A 20,383-nucleotide genomic window follows, 5' to 3' on the forward strand; every position below is an offset into this window, starting at 1 on the left:
TAATTAAATTAAACTAATTTGATTCAAAGATAACGAAAAACAGTTCTAATTAACGCAATAATCGATTTTTCAATTGAATTTTCAAGAAAAGATGAAAGGGTTACCATCAAGTGGATCAGTGAATGCGAAGCTCTGAGAAATGAAAGTTACGAAGAACACAGCGAAGAAGACGAGATTCACGTGACAAACCATTTTCTTCACTATACTGATTCGAACTCTGGTATTACGAAACTGAATCGAATAGAATTGATGAAGAAGGAGAAGAGAAAAACGAATTCACGAGATTACAATGAGAAATGTAATCTTTGTGAAGCTCTCTCCGTGTGAGAAATTTGTGAGGTAGGAGTTACAGAGGTTACGGTGAATCAACCGAAAAACGACGTCGGACTTACGGAGGTTACGGTGGCACGCGAGCAAGGTTGAGTCGTATGAAGGGTAGGAGAAGATTGTGGGGACTGATTGTGGGGTCTGAGGTGAGAACTATAGGATCATTACAAGTGTCCAATTATCTGATGGTTGTGATTAACTTATGCATGGTGCATAAGTTATGACTTATGCACCATAACTTTTGCCACTTTAGGTACCCTTTGGCAGAAGTAAAGTGTAGTATTATTAAAAGGTCACATATGAGGGATTCTGGCGAGAAAAGTCTTGGTATTTAAGAGGTCTATGTGACCCACCTCTCTTTCCTAGGAACCCCTTTCATTTACCATTTACTTTGCGAGTTGAACTAAATGTTTAGTAAAAACATAAATAATGGATTAATAGCGCCAGACCCACGTAGAAGAATAAAATAGAGCAGAAGAATTAGTTCCAACTTCATAGGAGGAAGTAAAGACATAGAAAATAAAATACAAAGCAAGTTAAAATTCAAGTTAGTAGGAAAAAAAAAGAAGGAGTATAAAATAAACAGTACAAAGTGGGCGAGTTAGTTTAAATCTAATAAGGAAGTAGTGAATTTTGATTTAAGAAAAGTAGTAGGAAGACTTAGTTCCAATCTAATAGAAGAAAGACAAGGATTAAAAACATGAGATATTCAAGTAAGAAGATTAGTAAGAGAATGAAAAGAATAAGAAGGGGAGTAGAAAATACGGGCGAGTTAATAAGAGAAGACAACAAGTAATTAGTTCTCATTAAATAGGATTGAGTATGATTAAGGCTCCTTTATTTTGGAAGTTTGGAAGTAACGTTATATTTCAGATAAATAAAGTTTGGGAAGCAAACAGCCCGCCAAGGGCGAGATTGAACAAAAGGAAGAACTCACCAATCAACATGTCAAAATGAAATGTAAAAGCAACGGTCCCGCCATTAAAAGCTTGAAGATGACACACGTAATTATTCTAACCTTTCTCGACCTTTGAGATTTGTTTTGCAGGTTTTTAACGAGGCACCCTACTTTCTTAGAACTTTCCTTCTTCTACTGTTCTACTTTGTTCAAATATAAATATTACAAAATCTACAAGGAATTCTACAATCAAAGAGCCTAAAACATCAACCTTGTACAAGGCTCTGACCTGACAAACTCTACAATCGGGCCTAAAACATCAACCTTGTACAAGGCTCTAACCTGGCAAACTCTGCAATCAACGGGCCTAAAACTTAAACCTGGAAAACTCTACAATCAACGGGCCTAAAACGTCAACCTTGTACGAGGCTCTGACCTGGCAAACTCTACAATCAACGGGCCTAAAACGTCAACCTTGTACAAGGCTCTTACCAGGCAAACTCTACAATCAACGGGCCTAAAACGTCAACCTTGTACAAAGCTCTGACGTGGCGAATTTTACAAACAAGTGAGCCTAAAACGTCAACCTTGTACAAGGCTATGAGGTGGTGAATTCTACAAACAAGTGAGCCTAAAACGTCAACCTAGTACAAGGCTGAGTTCTACAATCATGCGAGCCAAAAACGCCCAAACAACGCCCTTATAAAAAACTCGGATAAAGTAAAGTTGCCCTAAATGTTAACCTTTACAAGAGGCTATGTCGCGGCCTCTCTCAAGGATTCTAACATAGCCAAAGACGTCAAAATCAATGCTAAAATTAAATCCTACACATACAAGAAATTTGCCATTTAGCAACGGCAGAAACCGTTGGTAAAGGTCCCAAAAACTGTTGGTATAGGTCATAAAACCTATACCAACGACCACCTGCTGCCGTCTAGGATACTATGCTTATACCAACGGCAGAAATGCCGTCCCAATAGGTTATACCGACGGATAACTAGCTTGTTGCTAAAGATTTCGGAGCTATAGCAACGGTATTTTACACCTGTTAAATTGCTTTGGCCAACCTGTATATCTGTTGGTATAGGACCAGACTGCCAGTTGCTATAGGTCTTTTTTTTTTTTACAAATAAATATTTGTCTGAACCAAATAGTTTTTTAATAACAAAAGTTTTACACTTTTTTTATATGCACCACACAATATTTAAAGCAAAATAAAAGAAAATTTCAATTATATTGTAAAATTAACAAGTCTTACAAACATGTGAAACTAACATCTTACAATCTAACAAAGCTACATGGTACAAAAGCTCTTATCCTTATAGAATTAACTTAATACAACATATTTATGACTTAAGCTCGGATTTCTATTAACAATTTAAGCATCTCCTCTTGAGGAATTGGAACGGAGAAGGTTATCAACACAATTGTTGAATCATATTTGAAGCCGACACACACTTTAACGGATGCTGCAAGGAAGTAAACTTCAAACTTGCCACTACCTCTCACCTTAACAAATTCACTTGTCTGCAACATGGGGGGGAGAGAGAATTATTAGAATCCAACAGGAAACACACAACACAAAGCCTACGCCTACGATAACAAAACACAACAAGGAGAAAATACACACAATCCTAAAAGAAATCTCATTGACAAAAAAACGTCTATGCCATGTAAAAGTAGGTTTAACATTTTTCCCACTATCATCTCGGTCGTATCCTTAGCACCTAATTTCATAGTAGTTACAAATACATGTTTCAGTGGCTGGCAAAATATCATACTATCAGTAACTTCAGTGTATTAAAAGTTCAACTCCCACAAAAAATAATGCTAATTAGTGCCTCAAATGATAATGGTATAAGAAGTACCTTGCAAGGTCTGAAGAGAAGTGGTTTTCTCTTTGTAAAAATTCACATGCAGTGCTTGAAACTTAGTGGTTTTATTTTTCAAGGAACTTTCAAACTGCAGTCATGTAATCAAAAAAAAAAAGAATTAAACAAGTTTTTCTGCAAAACATATTTCATTGATGATTGATAAAAACAAATAATTGTTGACTCTTGGATGTAAGTAGTATTCCTATATATTTATCAATTCAAATAATTAAATAATACTTTTCACCTATCAAGTAGACTAAAGACAAGCATCGAAAATAAAATATTATTTAGCCTACTTGATAAATATTAGTACTCAAACCTGCACAAATGACAGTACTCAAACTTGCATAAATAAAATATTAGTTATATGTATTCTACACATAGTAATTCAAAGATAAAAGATTAGGCTAATTCCCTAAATATAACAAATTCAGTCGTTTCTCTAAAGATTAGGTTACTTGAGAATTTTTAAAAATGATAGTAACTCTAAACAAAAGTCTTTGTAATCTACCTTCATTTTTTCTTGTAAACTAGTAGCTCTTAATGTGCTTCAAAGAACAATAATAGGAATAACATAAGCAAGAGCAGATACAGGTTTTGAAAAGAATAGAAAAAACGACATCAGAACCCTTCATCTAAGCATGATAACAAATAATAAGATTAACATGAAAATAATGAGACAATACAATGAATTGGACTAAAAAGGGACTAATAATGTGCTAATTCGATATATCGGACTAGAAAAAGACTAATCTGGGAAGTATCCTAATCTAGTTATATAGCCACGAGCTCCAATAAGCTCATATAAACACATTGTTTAACCTATCAGAGTGAACATACAATCAATCATGTATATTGCATCCTAACTATATTGAGGTATATTAATCATGAGTATTGTGTTGTTATATAAAGAAAATTCACAGAAGCCCTTACTCCTTCATATTGAGTGATGACATGCTTACAAACATACCATAATGCGAAATACATCCCTTAGACATACTTAAGCTGTGGTTGACCTGCACAGTTGATAATTTGGTAGCTCCTTCATTATACAACATAAACAACTCTTGTATGATTAAAAGTTATCAGATTAGCATGAACACAAACTCATAACTATAACAAGAATATAAAAGAGTATTAAAATAATTCACAAAAACACAATGAATAACTCAAATCAAAGAAATAATCACACAAACTCAACAAGGCACACACACGGTGAACAAAACTCAGAATATTTACCTTCAGCAGAAGCAGTTTCTCAGCAACTCTAATGCCATAACACGCAGGTCTCGTCGCAAAAGAAACCAACAACACTCGCAGGTGACGTCACACACGGTGACTTTTCAGTCGTAATGCATAAGGGTTTAAGGTTGTGAGTTGTTACAGTGAACATCTCTAACAAATACAATCTAACATTATTGCTGCTGCAAGTAATCAACAAACAAATGAGAACTCATGAGAACTTTTCAAAACTATTAAAACTTATGAGAACTTTTCAAAACTAATCAAAGTATGACTTCTTTTTCACTCACATTCACATAATCACTAGACATGTGTCTAAACAAATCGAGTTAAATTTTGGTATTTGATAATATAATCAACCATCCAAATTTTCTTAAAACCAAATAACACAAGAATTAGTTTTGAAATTTGAGCACAATGTTACAAAATCAGTAGATAAAGAAAAAGGAATAAGCAAAAGATACCTTTGGTGAGACGATCGATGGAAGAATTTGTTTGGCTAATAAGGTGGTTTGGCCTAACGTATGATTGATAGGATTAACATACAAAAGAATCTAGAAATTGAGGGTTTGAGAGTGAATCAACAAGAACCGAGGTCGAGGGCTTGAGTGTGAATTGGTGGATGAGGGTTTCACGGAGAGTATCGTACAAAATCTGTGGAAGAGGAACTGGATCGAGAGTGAGGGATGAAGAGGAAATATGTACCGATAGAGATTGAGAGCGAGGATGAAGGAACCGAATAGATAGTGAGTTTCGTACGTGATAGGAATCGACGAAGAACGTGAAGATGAGATTGAGTTTCTAGAAGAGGAAGAGGGAAAGTGAATTAATAGGGAATTAGTGAGAACGAGGCTGAGTTTTAGCCTTACGATCGGCGGTGCGAAGGTGGTTGAGGGCTGTGGCGATTTCCTATTGTGATGATAATGGTTTTGCGATTGTTGGTGTGCAAAGGTGAAGGTTTGGTTCGTTCATAGTGGGTTTTATTATAATATTATTTGATTATTTGATTTTCAATTACATATAATAATATAATTATAATTATAAATTATAATTATTTAGTACAATGAAAGAGTTCTAGTTAGAATCTGAGAGAGTTTAGTGGGTATTAGATGGAAAAAAAATCGTAATTTTGAAATTTGGTTTAGTGTTGTTGGCTTGAGATATCATGAATGATGATGTTAAGGTCTTGAGTTCGATTTTCTTCTATGTCAATTATCAATTTTAGTTGATTAATGTCAATTATCAATTTTAGTTGATTAATAATTGTCAATTTTAGTTGATTAATTTGGATTTTATAAAATAAAGGTCTTGAGTTCGATTCTCTTCTATGTCAATTTCAGTTGATTAATTTGGATTTTATAAAATATAACATACCTTTTTTTAAAAAAAAAATTAGGTATGGAATGATATTTACAAGTTTGCCACCTTATTTTTTTCCATATTTAACACTTGATTATTCTTAAAATCAAGTTTTAAAGGTTACCACTAAAACAATTTTTTTAATATATTTACAAAATTGCGACCTCAATTATATTTCACACCTTTTTTTAATAAAATAGGTATAATATAAATAATTCTTATGTCAATTTTGCACTAGTGAGAGCTCGCATGGAAGAGGAAATCGATTTCTCTGCACAAGTTATGACAGAAGAGGAGGATGAAATCGGTTTTGGGTTTTGAGCAACAGCCAATTTGGAGAAAAGTGATTTGGGGGTTTTGATTGAGAGATTGAATTGATTTCAGGGAAGGATGGGGTTTACAATGAATCGAATTAAGGAACTGGAAATATTGAGCGATTGAAGATGGGTTTTACGATTGAAGGATGGGTGTAGGGTTGTGAAATTTTTGTTTTTACTGTGTGAGCAGTTTTGTTTTGTGAGAGAAAGAAAAAGTTGAAAAAAATAATAAATTAAAAGAGGCTAAAAATTTGAGCGCTTATAGACTTAAGTTCTGAAGGCATATGAAAATTTTGTGAAAACTGCTGGCGCCTTTTCTCTCATACCCTATACCAACGGTAGATTGGAATTTTGGTTGCTATATCTTATTTATTGCACCGCTTATTTTTGCAGTTGCTAAATGTGTCCGTTGCTATATGGCAAATTTCTTGTAGTGAAAAAATGTACTTCAAATGGAAAAAATATGAGTAAATCTACATGGAATTCAACTTGAGCTACACCTAAAAAAGAACAAAATAAAGTTGCAGGGTACAATAGCGCCACAAAGGGCTCGCCCATGCCATACACCAATGATCGCTGAAGGACATGTAAAATGCAACTATTTCCCATACTCCAAAATCGAAAGAGCAACATTATAACTAACCACTTCGCCTTGTCCCAATACTTGTGCTTGGGGGGTTGTGGACAGTTAATGTATAATTAAGGGCTCAAGCGCCCTCCAGAAGAACCAAAAATGGCCTTAGGCGCGTCCTCTTAAGTGTGTCACCTCAAAAGGATTCTAGAAACATCTAGAACACTCTAAAGCATCCTATACGACCATCTTTACAAATTCATCACTTCGCCTTGTCCCAAGACTCGTGCTTAGGGGACTGTGGACCATCAATATATTCCTAAGGGCTCGAATGCCCTCTAGAAAGGCTCAGGCGTCCTCCATAAGGGCTTCTGAGGCCTAGGCGCGCCCTTCTAGAGGCGCCGCCTCAACTAGCTTCTAGAAGCATCTAGAGCTTAGTAAAAAGACTTAAAGCCTGGCTTGCTTCGGGCTGAAGTCACGCTAAAACAAGCCCACAAAGGGCTATAAATACTACCCTTGGAGTCATTCTCAAGGCATCTCATAAACAGTCTAAACCCTAGATTCTATTATTGTATTCACTGCAAGTACAACCTGATAGAGCAGTTCTTTTTTATTCTTCTATCTACGTGTACAAATAGACAAAGGACATCAAGAACGAAGAGAGCAACGAATAATTCCTCTTTCAGCAAAGGAAATTCAAAGGACTTGAGCAAAGGGCCAACTTTCTTGATCAAAAAGAGCAAAACACTTAGGGTGTGTTTGGTTTAGAAGAGAAATTGTGAAGAGGGATATAGGTGAGAGAGAGTGAGAGAAGAGAGAAAGAAGTGAGATATATAGTAGATTTGATGTATTGTTTGGTATAAGAGAAAGATGAGAGAAATAGAAGAAAGAGAAGTTGAATGATTTAAAATAAAATGTACAATAAATTAATTTAATAATACACTTAGAAAATCAAATTTAATATTTCTTTATGCTAAGTGTATTATTAAATTAATTTACTCTACATTTTATTTTAAATTTTTTTATCGGTTACTTTATTGTTAATATTTATTTTCGTTGCATTTTATTATTATTGAGAGGGTCGTTTTATTATTATTTTACCAACTTTTGTTGAATTTTGCAATCGCCGTGTTCTACTTGCCTAGCATGTACACAGTGGTGTGTGTGGTGAGGTGGCCTTATTATTGTTGGTTTGTGGAAAGAACAAGGGGCATAGATGGAAATATAAAAAAGATAGTAATCTCTTCCCCATTTCTTCGCATATTAGAGAAGACCACAAAAAGTGGCAGGCCCCACGTAATTGTGATATCTCTCTCCTATTTCTTTGCATACCAAACAGAAGAAGTGTAGTATCTCTCTCCTATTTCTCTCTTCACATCTTCTCTCTTTTCAATTTCTCTTAAAAAAAACACAGTGTCAGGATTTATTTTCAAGTCATATTTTAGAAATCCTAAAGAGTCTGTTCATTTGTTCAGTTTACACTAACTTGTTAGAACTAGTGAAAAAACGAATTAACTTGTTTGCAGTTAGAGCAAACATTTTAGAAAGTCTCTCACATGCGTTGATGTACCCTTGTGCATGGAGCATTGTCGTTTTGACATCATAATGTGTATTATAGACCATACATGACAAATTGTTCGGGCGAAGGCTGCTTCGTCCCATTGCTCATCACCGCTCGTTGAAACCGAGGCATGCACCCTTAAAGAGATGCTGAAATGGTTAGGAGAATTGGGTATGGAAAGAGTATCTATTGAGTTGGGTTGCAAAGCTTTTGTTGACGGTATCACCGATAATACCTAAACCAAATGAATTAGGCACAATTATGGATGATTAAAGAATGCTATTGAATCGTTTCCCAAATTTTAGGATAAGTTTTATTCAGAGATAAGTAAATTATGTCATTTGTTCTTTCGAAGGGCATCATTATTATATGCTAACTTTCATGTTCATGAATTGATCCCCAATTGTATTGCTACTATTTTATATTTTATTAAATGGAATGCATTGAGTTTGGTTTTGTAAAAAAAGAAAGATCTAGAGTACAATGAGGTACTAAATAAAAACACGGGGACTACGTAAGTACCTTATTTAGGGGTTAAGATCCTAAATGAGGAGCCCAATTCATGAGAAAGATATATACAAGTGAGATATTGGCAGTGCCTACCTTTTTTTTATATAAATATTTTTAAAAGTGAATTCCATTAATATTTAACTTGTGTTTGTCTCTCTAGTAAATGAGGAGGATCTCTCATAAATTAAGCTCCCTATTTCATTGATTTTTCGGTAGCATGAGATGAATGAAGAAAATATATCAATATAGTAAATTTCTTATCCTGGCCATGAATGAAATCTAAAAAGAAGGGATTTATTTTGATCTTTACCATTGGAATTCTCGGCCCCTTATTTGTTTGGATTATAATGTTACTTTTTTTTAAGGAGGATTATAATGTTACTTAAAATTTTCCCTAAAAAAATGTTACTTAGAATTTCTTTGTATTATGAAACTAGAAAAATGTATTATTATTGCTTAGTTGATCAATATTTACAAGGCTATATATAGCTAAATGCATGAGTACCATAACATACTATGGTACTGCAGTAGCTTATTGTACAAACAACTAAACTACACACTCTTACTTGGAGCACAAGTTATCTCCATTTGTAGTGTCATGTAATAGCCCCCCACAAGTTAGAGGTTGGTACAAATCTAGCAACCCTAACTTGGATAAAAGAATATTGAAGGGTTGAGGAAGCAATGACTTAGTGAAGAAATCAACAAGTTGGTCCTGAGAAGAAACAGGCAAAAGTTTCATGATTCCAACTTGAAGCTTCTCTCTTACCAAATGACAATCAATCTCCAAATGCTTTGTATGGTCATGAAATACTGGATTGGCAGCTATATGGAGAGCACTCTGGTTGTCACAAAACAACACAGGAAGCTTGGAGCACTGAATGTGAAGATCCTTAAGTAAATAGAGGATACACTGCAGTTCACAAGTGGCTGAAGCCAAAACCCTGTACTCAGCTTCAGATGAGGACCTAGAAACAGTGATTTGTTTCTTTGTTCTCCATGAAATCAAAGATTAACCTATGAAGAAACACTGGCCAGAAATAGAATGTCTGCTATCCACACAGTCAGCCCAATCAGCATCTGAAAACCCTTGTAAGTGAAGGGAAGAGTTTCTGGGAAAAAAAAATAAGCCTTTGCCTGGACAACCATTAAGATATTTAAGCGCCCTTAGAGCTGCATTATGATGAGTTTGTGTTGGCTTATAGAGGAACTGGCTTAATTGTTTTGTGATGAAAGTGATATCTGGTCCAGTGGAATTGAGGTAAAGAAGCCTGCCAATCAATCTTCTATAGGAGGGAATGTCTTCATAAGGTGGAGAAGAATCATTATGGAGCTTTAGGGATGCATCTGAAGGTGTGAAAATAAGTTTGGAACTGATGGTGCCTGAATCAGATAATAAGTCTAAGCAATACTTTCTTTGACATAATGAAATGCCTTGCTTAGAGTGAGCAACTTCAAGACCAAGAAAATACTTCAATTATCCCAAATTTTTGATCTTGAATGAAGAATGCAAAATGGATTTTATGTGTTGAAACTCAGATAGTGAATTGCCTGCCAATATAATGTCATCCACATATACCAAAAGGATGGTGAAAGAGGAATCAGTCTGTTTGGTGAATAGAGAATGATCTGCAGTAGCCTAAGTGTAATTTTGTTGAAGAAGGATGGAAGTTAACTTCTCATACCACTTTCTACTGGCCTGCTTTAAACCATATAATGATTTAAGCAGTATACAAACTTGATTGGGTTTATGGGAAGTAACACCAGGAGGGAGCATCATATAAACATCCTCTTGCAATTCACCATGGAGAAAGGCATTGTTAACATCTAATTGGTGAAGATTCCAATTATGTATGGAGGCTAAAACAATAACAAGTCTGATGGTGGTCATTTTGACAATTGGTGAGTAGGTATCAGAATAGTCAAGACCCTCAATTTGAGTGTAACCTTTGGCAACCAATCTAGCCATATATCTCTCAACTGAGCCATAATCATTATGTTTGACTTTGTATATCGATCTGCAGCCTATTGGTTTGATGTGATATGGTAAATCAACAATCTTCCAAGTACCAGTTGTCTCAAGAGCTGATAGTTCAACTTGCATAGCTTGATTCCAACAGTCATGCTTGCTTGCCTCAGTAGAAGTTTTGGGTTCAGTGTGAGAGTGTAAAGACATGACAAAATGAGAATGAGTGTTAGATAAATTTGGATGAGACACATAATTGGAAATAGGATAAGGAGAAACATGTAAATGATTACAGACATAGTCCTGAAGATACACATGAGCAGTTTTATTTCTTGTTGATTTTCTAGGTGATTGATGAATATCAGGTAATAGAGCAGGTGGAGGATTGGTAAGGGAAGGAGAATTTCAAGTATTAGGTATAGATGTAGAAGAGGGAAAATGTGAATAGTCATCATCATCAATGATAGGAGGGGGTGGTGAAGTATCAACAGGCTCATTGATGATAGTTTGAACAGGTGAAAAATAGTCCCATTGAGTGGTGATAGAATCATTATTACTTGGATAAGGCAAAAAAATATTCATGAAAAACAACATGTCTAGAAACAAAAATTTCTCTGGAATGAATATCAAGAAGAATGAATCCTTTATAACCTGACTTGTAACCTAAGAAAATTGTTTTTTTGGCTCTATATTAAAGTTTAGTTCTATGAGATTGAAGAGAAGAGGCATGACACAAACAACCAAACACTTTGAAAGTGTTGATGTCAGGTAATTTTTGATGAAGTACATAATAAGGTGACTGACCCTGAAGCAAATGAGTAGGTATTCTGTTAATGAGGAAAACTGCATGTAAGATAGCATAAGACCAATAGGAAGTAGGAAGCTTGGACTGAAACAAAAGAGCCATCCCAACATTCAAGATATGTTGATGTTTTCTCTCAACTCTACCATTTTGTTGGGGAGTTTCAACACAAGATTTTTGATGTAAAATACCATGTGACTCATAAAATGAAGGAATGAGAAATTCAGAGCCATTATCAGATCTGATACATTTGGGGGTGACATTAAATTGAGTCTGAACCATTTTAATAAAGGATTTGACATGATGGGAAACATCAGACTTAGTTTTGAGCAATATAATCCATAAAAATCTACTATGATCATCAACAATAGTAAGGAAATATCTATGACCATGAATAGAGGACACAGATAAAGGGCCCCAAATATCAAGATGCAAAAGCTCAAAATTAGAAGAAGCATGGGATTCACTAAGTGAAAAAGGTAAATGTTTTTGCTTGGCAAAATGACAAATATCACAAACAGAATTTTTATTATCAGAAATAATATTTGAGTACAAAGAAGACATCATATTCAATTTCTGATGAGAGAGATGTCCAAGTTTGAAATGCCAAATGGGTTTATTTCGAATGACATTACTTGAGTTACAAGAAACAAGTATATTACAAACACTTGAATTTAAACTAGATGCCACTTTATTAGGAGAAATAGATGAAGCATGGAACTTGTATAATCCATCTTGTTGATTAGCCAAACCAATCATCTTCAGGGTTGTTGAGTTCTGTATGATGCATTAATTAAGTGAAAATTGAAATACACAAGATAGAGATTCACAAACTTTGGCCACAGACATGAGATTCAATTTAAAATGAGGAGAGTAAAGAACATTTTTAAGATAAAATTGGGAACTAAATGTGATATTACCAGAATGAGTAACAGTGACAGTGGAACCATTAGGTAAAGTAACAGGAACAAAAGAAGTAGGGTGAAAGGAGCTAAACAAATTCAAATTGCAACAAATGTGCTCATTAGCACCAGAATCAATTAACCAAAAGGAATCAAATAATGAAGAACAAATAGTGGCATTGATTATACTTGATGAAGAAGGAGTGGTGTAGATGGAAGAAACTTGAGGAACACTAATATGATTGGTGGCAGGACTAGAGGAAGAAGGTGAGGATGAGGGAATCAAGTTAGCCTGCTGCAATAAAGCCACAAGTTGTTCCATCATAAGCATTGAGTGAAACACTGCTATCTTCAAGAGTTACCATAGCAGGAACAGAAGCATTGTTGCCCTCTTCTTGAATAACCAAATAAAACACTTTATTCAATGAAGGAAAAGGATCCATTAAGAGAACCTGAGTCTTAACAACTGAAAACTGCTCATTTAGACCAGTAAGAAATTGAATAATCTGATCTTTAACTCTATAGGTTTTAGGTACCTTCACAACATCACACTTGCACTGAAAAGGACAATGACAATTGGGAAGAGGTCTATGTGAATGCAATTCCTCCCATAAAGCCTTCATCTCTGTGAAATAATCCAATACAGATTTGGTACCTTGCCTAAGAGTGTTCAGTGAAGATCTTAACTGAGCAATACAAATTCTATCAACTTTGGAGAATCGTTCTTTGAGGTCTTCCCAAACCTCAAAAGCATTATCATGAAAGACAATAGTTTGCGTAATTGAATCTTAAACCGAGTTAATTAACCAAGAATGAACGAGGTGATTACATCGTTCCTAAGCATTACGGTTCAGATCATCAATATCAGGCACAGGAAGAGTTCCATTGATGAAAGGAAGCTTATTCTTGGCACCTAAAGCACGTTGCATAGGACGACTCCATGCGAGGTAGTTAGAACCATTGAATTTGGGGGAAACTACAACAGAATTTAGACCTTCACTTGGATGAACAAAATACGCAGATTCAGAGTCAGATTGTTGTTGCTGATTGTTGTTACGCGCCATGAGAAAGGAAACGAAGAAGATGAAGTAGCAATAATGGCAAAAAAACGAAACAGAGCAAAGGGGCGAAATCAAAGAACAGAGAAAAACAAGTTGAGTGAAAACAAAACTCAACAACGAAGAAGAATTAGAAACTTCTTCGCAAAATCAACGAGAAGTGTTGCAAATTGAGCAACGAAACTGGAGGAAAAGTAAGGAAGAAGATGCAGATTCAACAAAACTTCATCTACAAGGCACAACGGAAAACGGTTACAAGGACCGTAACAAACTTTCCCTTGAGGGAAAATCTGATACCATATTATGAAACTAGAAAAATGTATTATTATTGCATAGTTGATCAATAGTTACAAGGCTATATATAGCTAAATGCATGAGTACCATAACATACTATGGTACTACAGTAGCTTATTGTGCAAACAACTAAACTACACACTCTTGCTTGGAGCACAAGTTATCTCCATTTCTAGTGTCATGTAATACTTTGTAAATGTTTTTTTAGGGAAGGATTTCTTTGTACCTTAGTTCCTGTAATCTTAATATTAGACCTTTTCATCACATGTTTTTAGTAACAAATTCGAAGTGTCAATCAATAAGCAACTCCACCTATTAATCATCAAAATTATAAAGTACACTTTTTTATCCTTTTTTAGCTTTTCCAATTCAAATGCAAACCAACTATGAGCTGGGTCTCAGGATAACTCTTTTTCTCGTCAGCTCATTTACACTAGACCATAATTTCACCACAAAACAACAAAAAAAGATGTTGTAGTTTGCCTCACTTTCTTCTCTTAGCTTCTAAGAGCAACTTTAGTGCTATGTTCTACGATGTTCTTAGAGTGAAAAAACATGTTCTTAATTTTTACTCCATTGGAGGAGAGTGACATGGCAAGCCAGGTTGGTGAACAGTTCCATGGGAAGAACATGTTCTAGCAGGTTTTGTGTCAGTAAAAGTAGAAGAGGGAGAGAGAAAATAAAGGGAAAAATGAGTGATATAAGAAAATAAATAGAAATATGTGGGGTCTATTGTGGGACCCTAAAAAGTAATATAAGAACACAAATATGGTTCTTGCATTGGAGTAAAAATGAGTGATAGTTCTTAAATCCTATGTGTCATCTATGGACCCATAAAAAATGATTGAAGAACAAAATTTTGGTTCTAGCATTGTAGATGCTCTAAGACTTCACACCTTTCTCTTAGCTTCATAAACTTCACATCCATTTTGGGTGAAAGATTCCTTACACCCACACTATAAGTGACAGCTTCCAAGACAAGCTATGTACCACTCAAATTCAAATTGAATCAAGTTTTCCCCTCTCTCCACTTTTCAAAATTTGAATCTCTCAAACTCTTATCTCATTTTTATATCTTTTCTTCCTTCTTCTACCTCCTAACCACATGTCTCTGTTTTTGGTTTTTCATTTTTTTTTCTCCCTAATCTAACTAATTATATACAAAAGACGTCTTTTCTTTGAGGAGTAAGCCATCATGAGTATTGACAACTGAAATCTTCCCTCATGTTGGTTTTGATACAGGTTTTGTTGGTGAAGGTCCCTGACTTCCTTCTGTCCTTGCAAAGCCTCAAACTTGCAGGAATAAGTGGTGAATTGGTAAGCAATTGAAATATTTTTCACTTTATGTTGGCTAATTTGTTGGATTTCAACTTCCAGTGTGATAGAGGTTTATTTTGTGATCACATGTTTTTTCTTAGTAGAGATCTTTTTTACTCTGCTTTCATTAGTATTTCTCTCATAAAATTTTGCAATTTGCATTTGTCTCATATATACTTTCACTTTCGTTGGTCACAAAATAAACCGTTTGTAACTTATTCTTGCTGATATGCTAAACTGAATTTATAGTCATCTTAATGGAAATACGTTACAGTTTTTTTTTTGGGTGCTTTACCTGCATTTGTCATAATGAACATTAGATGCAATATTATGGTATTCTTATACTCTTATATGATTGGTTCTCGATCAAACTGTAGTTTCAAGATTATATTGTATCAAAACGTACACTAAGATATTGGCTAAATGTCAATGATGAAACACAGTTTACAGGCAATTTTTGATTTATTTTCCTTTTCTTATAGTTGTAGATCAAATAGCAGGACCTGCTTGCTCAATCAAAGAGCATCTCCAGCTCTTATGTTAGTCATGATTGTTCAAGTTATATTCAAGAATTCAATAAGGTAGACTCTATCTCTTTGCATTGTGCTAGAGTATTATTAAATCGATAAGTTCTTTGAATATATTGTGGTCTGTATGTCATTATTTTGCTTTTACTAGCTATGTTTCTTTTATCTAACCAACTTGAAGTATCGATATATAGGCTAGATGTTTTATTTCCTTGGTAATTTTGAGAGGCGATTAGATCTGTGCTGAAGAATATTGTGTTTTGTTTGCATCACCCTTTGTCATGCTTTAATATGGTTGGCTTTAACAGGACTTCAACTTGCAGTTTTCTTGCATTAGTCTTTGCATGCCTCATAGTTCCCTAGAAAAATTCAACAGGATTTTGTTTTCTGAAGCCTATGGATTGAACAATTACCAATAGAATTATCTTTGTAATCAGTGTATGTGTTAAATTAACAATTAACAATGAACTATTGGAAAACCAATATGCAACAGAGATATTGTCATTGTTATTTCATGTATTATCCAAAATCTGAAGATATACTAACATGCTAAATTTTGTTACTTTGTAAACATATGATTTGTTACTAAAAAATAGTTATGACTTGACTCCAACGTGAAGAAGCTCTCCAAGTTAACAACACTAGACTTTCAACTTCCACCTAAGAAGAACTTAAAGAATGAGAAGGCTTGCTGCTTTTGAGTATGATGTCGGGTTTATAATTATGTCTTAATTTGTCTTCTTTGAAACTCTCTATTACTACTTTGTATGTCCAATGTCTCAGGTTTGATTCTACCCTGATTCCAATTTGGGGGGGCTAATAAAAAAAAATTATTTGGACAATTTTAATTGTGAATTAGTGTATGTCTTTTTAATACTATCAAGGATTCAGATTCACCACTTCTTACTCCCATCATTTCAGTAGTATTATTTGTGCACATACATATATAGTGTATAGTGTATTATCATAAACAAATAGTATAAACAATTATACGTATAATAATCAATTAATAATATCAATCAGACTTTCATATGTGCATTTTAGTTTCTATTTTCCCTTTTTATGCACATATTAGTATAACTAATTGTCTGTGAAGTATCTTGACCAAAAGAAGGAATTGTCTGGGAAGTATATTAGTATTGGTATAACCACATAACCACACATAAAGTATGTAATTGCTTTTACAAGGAATTTCAGAAAATTAAACCAACACCATAGTTTTCAGAAAGTCTAATGTATGTGTTAGTTTTGCTAATATTAGAGGCATTGAATGTTGATGGAATAATGTTATAAATTTCTTTTGATTTATATCCTACTCCGTTTGTTTTGTTAATTGTCCAAAATGTGTCATTTTTTATAGTGTTTCATTTAGTCTTCTTATCGTTAAGGCCTACAATTTTTTATTTTTAAAAGATACGGTAGGCTATAGAGTTTTATATAGTTTTGGTATCATTAAGTCAAAAGTAAGCATAGGGGGCTATAGATTTTTATGTAGTCTTAGTATCGGTAAATCTTAAGTTTAAAGTCTAAAAAAAAAACTACATCCATATTAGAAATAAAAAAACTACATAGATATTATAATAGATTATCATTCTCAAATGGTAATTACAAATATTTTGTAATTGACAAATTAACTATCAATGTTAAACATAGAATATCCCGTGCGTTGCACGGGTGTTATTACTAGTTTGGAGACATATATGTCTCTTTTTGATTGGGACTTTCTTGTAATTATTTTTCATGGCCTATGTTATTTTAGTGTCTATATAATCATTTGATTTTTTTTAAAAATGAAATAAAGAATCCTATTGTACAAAGTGACAGTGAGTTATAGAAGAGCACATTAATTAATTGATAAGAAGTATACTTAATTAATAGGGGTTAGTGTGTGTGTCCTAGCGCTGGACAGAAATCTCGTTTTCGACCGAAACCGGGCTACCCAGCCCATTGAAAACCGAGTCGGGCGGGTTAAACGGTTTGGCGGGTAAAACGGGCCCAAAAGACTGGGTTGTGTTGGTTATGTGTGGGTCGGTTCGGTCCATGTTTTGTGGCCCAACGGTGCCCAACACCGACCGATCCAGTAGATATCTAGTATGTATATTTCTAGTTACACCCTGCAACCCACATATCTTAAAAAAATACATATACAAAGACATGAAACGGTGTCGTTTAACGCATATATAAATACTTCTCATTCTCACTTCTCTGTAACCACACGAAAAAACCTAGCAGCCGCTCACACACATATACACTCTCCCTTCTTCTACGCTGTTCTCTCCCCTCATCTCACCGCGCCGCTCTCTCTTCTCACCCTGTCGTCCTCTCTCTTCACTCTACCGACGATCTATGTCGTAAGACTGTAAGTTATATGTTTGTTTCGTTTCGAGTTCATCAAATCAAAGATCCAATTTTTCATCTCAAACACTTTTGTTTTGACTTAGGCTTTTTATTGTTGTCAACAAATTGTGGTTTATCATCATCTGAAGATAAAAGCTTTGCGTGTTTTGTCACTGATTGATAGCAGGTAAAACCTAGGGTTTCGATTTTGTGATTTTTAATTTATGGTTTTTGACAAACAATACATAAATTTGTTGTTAGTTTACGTTTTGATTTTATCTCTGAATAATAGAGTATTAACTTGTTTTTTTTTTATTTTGTTTGTTATTTGTCTGATCTTAATGCATCTTTGTTTTATTGTTCTTTATTTTTTCAGATTATCACTTGTAAATCAAAAGCAAGTTAGTCGAATGTTGTCACTGACAAATGGATAAAAGGTAAGAGATTATTTTGATAAACTATAGATTGTTTTTTATTTTACTATTATGTTGATTTTGAGTTTTTTTGCTGTTATGAGTTTATCCTAATCTGTATTTTTTAAGTTCATGATTCTGAGATCTTGATTATGAGGGTAAGTTAATGTGTATTTTCAACTTCTTTTTATTCTTTTGAAAGCAACAGAAAATGGTAATGTTTTTCGTTGTTTCTCTTGCGTGCAAATGTATGTGAGTCTGCGTTTATGCTAGTTTGGCTGTGTATAATTTTCCTTATTATTAAGTGAAGATGGTTAACATAATATGTTTATGGCATACTTAAATTAAGTTGGTCTTTCAAATTGTATGTCTCTACTGGATAATTGAACTTATAATCTCAAAATTGTATGTGGCTTAACTTGTAAAATATTCACCTTTGTTCATAAGAATAACCACCCTGTTTTCATTTTCATGAATGAGAATTATTATCATTGGTAATGGTTTTTATATTGTTTTTTTAGCTGTTTAAGATTGAGAATCATTATAATTTGTGAATAACCACCCTTTTTTCATTGCTTTTTTTGCAGCAGCAAGGTTCAAGATTCTTCGCAATAGTCATTTATAATAATAGTCAAAGAACTTGAATGTTTAGTTTAATTTTGGATGACTGTATTTAATGTCTTAATATGACTCTTTAAAGTGGTGTAAAATTGTAATTTATTGCGTAGTGCCAATTGATTAACTTTAAGATAAATTTGAACAGAGATTACTAATATGCTGAATGCCCAGTTTTAAAAAATTATGCTCTTTACCCACCCATTTTTAGAATTACTATGGGAATAAACAAGAATAAAATTTTATATTTGAAAGTATTTTTTTTATAAAAAAGTCTAGTCCAATTTAGAATAAACCGACTAAAGCCGCCCGTTTTTCCGACTAAACCGACTAAGCCAAAACCGAGTAAACCGAGATTGAAATTGGTCGGAATTGGTTTTAGGAATTGCAACCGTGGGCTTCTGCGGTTTCAGGTTTTGAGACCGATTTCCGACCGAAACCGACCGATGTCACATAGATTCTGTTCAAAGACAAAGACCTTCAAGTCCAACCCTTCAAGCTCCTTTTTCTTTCTTTCTTTCTCGGCTGCTTCTTCATAATAACGGTCACTTTTGAAGTAAAGTAACCATGGTGGAAAAGTCTTCATCACTCTTCTATTTATTTTTTAATAATATTCTCAGTGTGGACATTAATTATTCCACATATTATTGACGTGGAAGTTATAGTTATAGTTATCCTTTACTAGTAGTCCCATTGATTTTTTTTTCCTACAACTTTGTTGCCCGTTGATAGTTAAAAGTATCCAACAAGACAATGATACGAAGATTTTTAATTTGGATGATAGTGTAATTTGAACCCGTGAAAAAACTACATGATTTGTTTTTTTAGAGAAAAGAATATAGTAATTTTTTGTTTTGAGAAAAAAAAGTTTTGGAGAGTTATGTTAATATCACATTAAGGTCCCGTTTGAATAAACAACTGACACATACACTTATAGCATTATAGCTTATAGCACTAGAATTTTCATCATAAGTCCTTTATATTTGGGTATGCATACTAAAAAAAATACTTACATAGATTAAAGTGATCAGATGTGTCATTATATAAATAATTAGACAGGACAAAGATGACGACCGTCTTAGACCTCAAAAAACATTTTCTTGTTTATCCTTTGAAGTCGCTATCAATCAATAGTGGTGAGAACATGCTAAGTCATTCAGCAAGGACCTACAACTTAAGTTACTTCAGAGACCAGACTTTTTTATAAATCTATTATGCTAAAAGAGTCAAGCTATAAACCATAAAAAACCTTTTAGCCAAAATAAATATAAATAACATTTTTTTATCACTATTATTATATTAGATTTTTTTTCCTAAGAATTAATTTCAAATTTTGTAACTTTTACAATAATTTAAACTTATTAATCTATATTAGTTTTTCTTTTTATATTGAAATATATTATTATATATGTTAACTTATCCACGTTTAAAATGTGTGAGCTCTAGCCATTAGGCTATTTGCCCAAAAAATAATATACCTTAACTAAAAATAT

The 20,383-nt window shown here is 33.8% G+C and overlaps 1 protein-coding gene and 4 long non-coding RNA genes across 5 annotated transcripts; 2 read left to right on the top strand and 3 right to left on the bottom strand.

Moving 5' to 3' along the window:
• Nucleotides 1-2,428: 2,428 nt before the first annotated feature.
• LOC146929478 (uncharacterized) lies at nucleotides 2,429-3,497 on the bottom strand. The gene is made up of 2 exons (XR_015006048.1): nucleotides 3,094-3,497; nucleotides 2,429-2,752 (listed from the first exon to the last, which is right to left on the bottom strand). It is a non-coding gene; the product is annotated as an uncharacterized LOC146929478 (long non-coding RNA).
• Nucleotides 3,498-3,792: 295 nt separating this feature from the next.
• Nucleotides 3,793-5,284, bottom strand: LOC146929479 (uncharacterized). The gene is made up of 3 exons (XR_015006049.1): nucleotides 4,806-5,284; nucleotides 4,339-4,523; nucleotides 3,793-4,115 (listed from the first exon to the last, which is right to left on the bottom strand). It is a non-coding gene; the product is annotated as an uncharacterized LOC146929479 (long non-coding RNA).
• Nucleotides 5,285-12,616: 7,332 nt separating this feature from the next.
• Nucleotides 12,617-13,393, bottom strand: LOC146929480 (uncharacterized). Its single transcript, XM_085707338.1, has 2 exons — nucleotides 13,177-13,393; nucleotides 12,617-13,062 (listed from the first exon to the last, which is right to left on the bottom strand). Exons 1-2 carry the CDS (start codon nucleotides 13,391-13,393, stop codon nucleotides 12,617-12,619), a joined length of 663 nt encoding a protein of 220 aa, XP_085563464.1.
• Nucleotides 13,394-14,645: 1,252 nt separating this feature from the next.
• On the top strand, nucleotides 14,646-16,424 carry LOC146929481 (uncharacterized). Its single transcript, XR_015008271.1, has 3 exons — nucleotides 14,646-14,998; nucleotides 15,481-15,579; nucleotides 16,122-16,424. It is a non-coding gene; the product is annotated as an uncharacterized LOC146929481 (long non-coding RNA).
• Nucleotides 16,425-17,737: 1,313 nt separating this feature from the next.
• LOC146929482 (uncharacterized) lies at nucleotides 17,738-18,993 on the top strand. The gene is made up of 4 exons (XR_015008272.1): nucleotides 17,738-17,884; nucleotides 17,967-18,049; nucleotides 18,239-18,299; nucleotides 18,863-18,993. It is a non-coding gene; the product is annotated as an uncharacterized LOC146929482 (long non-coding RNA).
• Nucleotides 18,994-20,383: the final 1,390 nt, after the last annotated feature.

Source organism: Medicago sativa, chromosome 4 (genome assembly GCF_051527215.1).
Source record: "Medicago sativa cultivar Bolivia chromosome 4, Bolivia_mono, whole genome shotgun sequence".
NCBI lineage: Eukaryota > Viridiplantae > Streptophyta > Magnoliopsida > Fabales > Fabaceae > Medicago > Medicago sativa.